Here is a 6,279-nt window from a genome sequence, read left to right as displayed (position 1 = left end):
CCAAAAAAAAAAAAAGAAAAAAAAAAGAAACACAACAAGCCCCAGGTTATCCTGATTTAGCCCCTAATCTTTGCAATTGCTACAAACGTCCGTGCATCATGCTTGACTAGGCAGCACCAGCTGATTGGGCAGATGGTCCGTGTCGTCATGTGGGTGGTGGGGTTGTGCGGTTGTGCGGGGGGGTGGGGGGGTGGCAAGGTGTGTGATGGGTGGAAATGGTTCTATTTAATTAGTTGTCAAGTGAACAGCCCAGCTTGCTGCTAAAGAGCGCTCATCTGTCCTGCGTGCCCCGAAGGGTGATGTAAGGTGGGGTTGGGGTGCAGTTAGGTCCAGTGGCTTCCTTGTGTTACATGACCAGGCTACGCTAAGCAGGTGCTGCAGCTCACTGTCACTACATTCTCTTTAAATTATTAGTATTATTTATTTATTTATTTTATTTTTTTGCAGCACCAGTTTTGGCACATTACTGTAAAATACAAACCAACAATTTTTCTTGGTAGTCTTTGAGGAACACATTTAAATTATGAGAAAATCTTGTTAACGTGACCCCACTGTGCCATTTATGGTCAGTGTTCAAGTTGTTTTCTCAGTCAAAACAGTTAATATTATAGCTTTATTAACACTGTCTTATCCCTCTGTCCTTGTCTCTTATTTTCCTAGTATGTGCTGGTACAGAGAACAAGCTGAGCACGCTGTCAGACCTGGAGCAGCAGTACCGGACCCTGAGGAAATACTATGAGAACTGTGAAGTTGTAATGGGAAACCTTGAGATCACCAGCATCGACCGCAGTCGGGACCTCACCTTCCTCCGAGTAAGGACTAAATATTTGACATACTTGGCTCAGTGCGCATCAAGTAGACAGAATATACCTCCCTTATTAATTGAAATTAGTCAATTATTGATTAATCACTAACATCCCTAGTGACTTGATTGCTGAAAACACAATCTGTTCGTACCAGTAATTGTCTAAAATTGAGTGAAAAGTTTGTAATGTGAACTTTGTAATCAAGGTCTTTATATCCATCCTTGTTGCCCAGAGGATGCCCTGTGCTAAGAACTTTCTCAACCAATCAGTATTCAGACTACTGTCGACGTAGCCAATGATAAGCAGAAAGTTGTTTTAATCAGGGGTAATCAGACTTCCTCTCCTCTGAGAGTGTCTAACTGATTGTACGCTCACACCATTGTGGTCTGAGGCACAGAATAATCAAAATCCAAATAACTTAACCAAATCCACTTTTTTTTTTTTTTATTAAACATGAATCACTGACAGAAAAGGAAAAGTGCTGTAGCACTGAACACAAATCCCTTTCTTCAAATGTTTAGATATTTATGACCAGTTTTTAAAATCACCTTTTTGCTTGACAGAACACGCTGTGAAAGTCATAGAAGATTAAATTGGTGGTTTATCATTTTTAATCCCAAAATTTGGAAGTAAAATCATTAAATCCACGACAACGGGAGATGCCTGATTCAGGCTGCATAAGACAGGTAGGTAAGAGGATGTACATGTGGCCTGGGTAAGAGAGCTGATGTGGAATTGCTTACATGAATGCTTACTTCCATTTTGGTTTGGTGGACACATGCATACCCACAAACACCAAGCCAGATGATGGCAGCCCCCGGCCTTTCAGCAGCCAGAGCAGTAATAGTGCCGTAATGAAAGGTTAGAGAGAGGTTACTATAGAGAAATTTGCAGGAAATAGATAAAAGTATGCTTTTTTTCTTTGTTTTTAGTTTTTTTTTTTGGGGTGAAATCAGCTGCTACTCTTGACCTTTGCTGGCCTTCGGCTTCTCAAGAACATCACCCTTGACTACGCTGGCTGCACTCTGCACCGCTAACGCCATCCAACTCCAATTGATTCCAGTCTATCTAGGGGGCTAGGGAGCTCCCCTGGCATTACGTTGCAGTGCTAACTGCATTAATGGGCTGCTATTGCTGTGAGAATTATCTGGGCTACAGAAGCTACATGGCAAGCTGTGTTTTCATATTTTGCTCTTTACAACAATGATTTAAAGTTAATATGGCAAAATGATTTGTTTACATCAGGTAAAAGTAATGGGGTAACTTGTCTCCTCCTGTGTATTTAGTTTGTGTGGACCAAAAGAAATCAAGATTGATCAAAGCAGCGAAACAAAACAGAGTCATTAAGCGTTCTACATTGTGCAGAGCAATACTGACGACCCCCCCTTGTGACGCCAAACAAAACCAAGATGATATTAGGAAAGAGGGAGCAATGGATGGTAAAGTGCTACCATTAGACTCCTGCAGAGGTAATAGGCCCCACTGACTTAGATGAAAATAGATTGGGGTGGGTGGGGGTGGTGGGCAGTTCCAAGATCAAATGTAATCGTTGTTTAACTGCATAGAACTAGTTTGTACTTTAAAAAGAAACATTCACACTCACACATTAGGTTTGTCATCTGTATAAGTAATATTACATAGTTGTGGTATTTGCAGGTTGAGGTCAAAGGGGACTGCAATCTCTTCTTCACCTGCATACTTCTACATTACACCACCGCTCATTTACAAAACAGCTCCCTATGGTGTCAGCTTGCCAGGTTCCGCCACCTTTCCATGGTTGGCAATTAACATGGGTTAATTGAAGATGCTAATTAAGAACACAGGGTGCCAAACAGCAAGGGAGCAGGAGGGCAGGGCACAGTGTGTATTTTTAGGGAATATTATTATTATTATGATAAAACACATTAATAACACGCTTCCCCGGGGAGGGAAAACTTCACCTTGAGGTAGAGAAGAGGGGGAAGGAGTGAAGAAAAAACTATTGTGCAGCAGCATACCATACCAGCTGTCTCTAGGAGGTGATTGAAACTGATGCCTGTGCATTGGCTCCCTCTTTTTCAAGATAGCCAAGAGATTGATGGCTGCCTCCCAAAACCCCTCAAACAACTTTAGCAGTAAATAGAGTCCATCTTCCAAACTGCCTCCACGACAGATGAATCAAAAGCTCGCGCAGTGATTAATAACTGCATTTCAGCACTGAGGCTTGCTCCCTTCTCTCACATATTCAGGTTCAGACCAACAGCCCAACACTGAGCCTTACCCACACACAGTGTTTAAAACGTCAGTGTTTAAATGTAAATCCATGTTCTCGTTGCTCTGAATCCTTCTCCCATGTTGTATAACAGAACGCGCATTTGTATCCCGAGTGCGTGCGCATCAAGAAAATGAAATGACAAGTTGTACTCGGCTCAAAGTATTCCAGTGTGACGTTTTCGTTTATGTGAAGGGGACACAGAGGAAAGCAGACGCACACTTTTGTCTCTCTCTTTTCCCTCATATCACTTTCTAGTGTGCACTCATAAACAGATCTGTGATTATGAAATATTAATTTTCCCCTCTCCTCCCTTCTTCCCAGTCTCAGTAGGAACACACAGTCAGATCAGATTGTTTGTCTTGCCGTTGCAACCATTAGTAAACATGTAATTCCTTCAATACCATTAAGTCCCCACCTCTGTCCCTGTAGTTGTAATTAAATTATGGAATTATTGTTTACAAACTGAAATACTGAATATTTCCAACAGGCCTTGTGTTATTAGTGTAAGAAAAATTAAAAGAATAGAATAGAAAAACAAGGCAGCAAAGACAACAAACACTGTACATTCAGATTTTGTGTGACAGACACTTTCTGTCACTTGATCTTGTTCTTCATTGCAACATATAAATCAGTTCCTCCTTTGCACATCAGTTTTTATTTTTATTTTTCATAAATGCATCTTTTCTGTGTTTTTTTTTTTTTGTTTTTTGTTTTTTGTTTTTGGCATTTTTATTTGGCTAGCTCCTGCCCAAACACGTAATTACTAAATGGGGCTTGTAGGAAATGAGTGTGGTGGTCTGTTAATGTGGCCCTGAGTAACACTCGTGTGAAGTGTTTCACTTGACCCTGCACTTGTTTAAAACACTCCCAGCTGTCATAGTGATGCGTACCAGATGGAAACCACTGTAACTGCACCGGTGAGCAGGAATAACAGAAACTAAAGGGGAACTCGAGGTTAAAGATGTCTGGTCACTTATAGCAAGAACGCTGTCTTCACAGTCTACAATCTACAGTACAAGCCAACAAATCTCAATCCGTCTAAATCAATATTTTTCTGTGGAACAGGAGAGGGCAGTTTAGATAGAGAAAATTGAGGCAAAAGAAGTGTCTTAACCCTGCTGTTAATATGATCATGGTGGGGGTGTGGGGGTGTGAACAAACCCTTTTTTGCGAAAAGGAATCACTTTCTCACATAAAACAGCCAATACAAATGTTTTAAAATGAGTGTGTTAGGTCAAGGGAAAGCTAGAGTTCAATAGGTCTAACCTGAGCTGTTTATCCATGCTGCAGTTTTTATATTAACCTCAGAGGCCGTGATCAGTTGATTTCTTATCCTGTTGAAACACAGAACGAAGTCGCTAGTAGAGAGAGCGAAGCTATCACTATCAGATATATAGTATCATGCAACAAAGTTTACAGCAAGTGTTGCAACCTAAAGGCTAAAAAGAGGAGGATGCTTTGAGGAAAACAAAAACACTGCTTGTTCTTAAACCTGCAGTAACTGATTTTTTGATAGCCACAATATTGATAGCCACTTTCAAAAAGGAAGATTAGGAGCCCACTTCTTTCAAAGAGGGTATAGCTGAAATTAATTTTATTCATTCTCAGACACAGCACGAGGCAGCTTCTTCTCCCTCCAGACACTGTTTGTTTGTTTTTTTTTGCTTAAAACTAACAGCTATTAAAAGTCTCTGTTGGTTGGTTATACCCAAAACTGCAGGGAATAAACACGAACACTCAATGGGCTTAACTGTTGCATCACTTTAAGTTTATATCTCACTTGCTAAAGCACAGGTTTGCCTCGCCAGAGGAGGTGGAGCAACCATCTGTGGGTCTGTGGGCAACAACCCTCTGAAAACCCTGACACAGAATGACCAGCTGGCACTTGCACTGGCTGACCGCGTGTGTGTGTGTGTGTGTGTGTGTGTGTCCACGTGTGTGTGTGTGTGTGTGTGTGTGGCAGGGTCATACATTCATGACAAATCATCAAATCATCAGTCCATCGTTCTTCTCTCACCATTTTTATTAGATATGCTTCTCAAACTTTATGTCAGGCTGAAAGTGACCGACTCATTGCTGGTTCATAAATTGTGACTTGAGTCAACCCGACCTAACACATTAACATTATGCTGCCTTCGGGTGCCTGTCAGAAATATATCAGAGTTACAACAGGTATGGCGGGTCTTTACGACAGCAGCTGATTGTAGGATTTTTGGACACAATAAAATCAACACCAGTGGGATTCAAACACAGTTTTACATAACTGTCAGCAGCAGCGAGTGGCCTAGCTCTCTGAGGCTCACAACATTGCATTTTTGTTGATAAAACTTTCATATGGGGAGTTACTATGCCTAGCCAGTTAGCATAACTTCAGTAGAAGAAAAGAAGTGAAAGAAATATAGAAGCGCAACAAAAGGGTTGCATGCCACCACTGGAGACAGCACTTGTTGAGTAAAGGAATGAAGTTTGAACTCGCAACGTTTCCTCTAGACCAGGGGTCCCCAAACTACGGCCCGCGGGCCACATCCGGCCCGCCAAAGCAATTGGAGTGGCCCACTTAACGATCCCAGACAATCCCTCTAAACATCAACCAATTTTTATTAAATTGCATTTTCCTATCATAACATCATAACATATCCGTACTTAAAGGTTGGCATTCTAATTAAAATTGACCATAGTTATGAGCTATTTATAGTTAATAGTGGCTCATCTTCACCTCCTCACACAATGGTATATTCTGACGTGACTTTGATCGTGACCAAGCCAGCGTCAAGCTGCAAAGTTCTGAGGTGGGAATCTGTCATGAAGGTGGTTGTGTCCTGCATAAACTTCATCAGAGCAAACGGACTTAAACACAGGCAGTTCCAAGCCTTTCTCTCCGAGCTAGAATCAGCCCACGGAGACGTGCTTTACCACACTGAAGTCCGCTGGTTAAGCCGGGGCAGAGTTTTGAAGCGTTTTTACGACCTGCTACCCGAAATCAATGCCTTTCTCCTGACAAAGGGAAAAACTGTCCCAGAGCTGATCGACACAGAATGGAAATGGGACCTCGCCTTTATTAACAGATGTGTCAGAAATTTTAAACGGCCTCAACTTGCAGCTCCAAGGCAAGGGAAAACGAATCTGACATGTATTCCCACATCAAAGTATTTGAGCTTAAACTAGCGCTGCTTATTGGACAGGTGCAAAAACAAGACTTCACCCATCTCCCTGCTACTC

General features: G+C 41.7%; 1 protein-coding gene across 1 annotated transcript in view; it reads left to right on the top strand.

Annotated features, from left to right (window-relative positions):
- The window catches only part of LOC111218871 (receptor tyrosine-protein kinase erbB-4-like), a 318,365-nt gene that overhangs the window by 145,268 nt on the left and 166,818 nt on the right, over positions 1–6,279 (top strand). The window contains exon 2 of the mRNA XM_022741351.1: positions 661–812. Coding sequence (XP_022597072.1) covers positions 661–812 — 152 coding nt within the window. The remainder of the gene's footprint in view (positions 1–660; positions 813–6,279) is intronic.

The sequence above is a fragment of the Seriola dumerili genome, unplaced genomic scaffold (assembly GCF_002260705.1).
Source record: "Seriola dumerili isolate Sdu_G_001 unplaced genomic scaffold, Sdu_1.0 BDQW01000052.1, whole genome shotgun sequence".
Classification (NCBI taxonomy): Eukaryota; Metazoa; Chordata; class Actinopteri; order Carangiformes; family Carangidae; genus Seriola; species Seriola dumerili.
The sequence above is the reverse complement of the archived record's forward strand: the minus strand, read 5'-3'. Positions and strand labels throughout refer to the sequence as shown.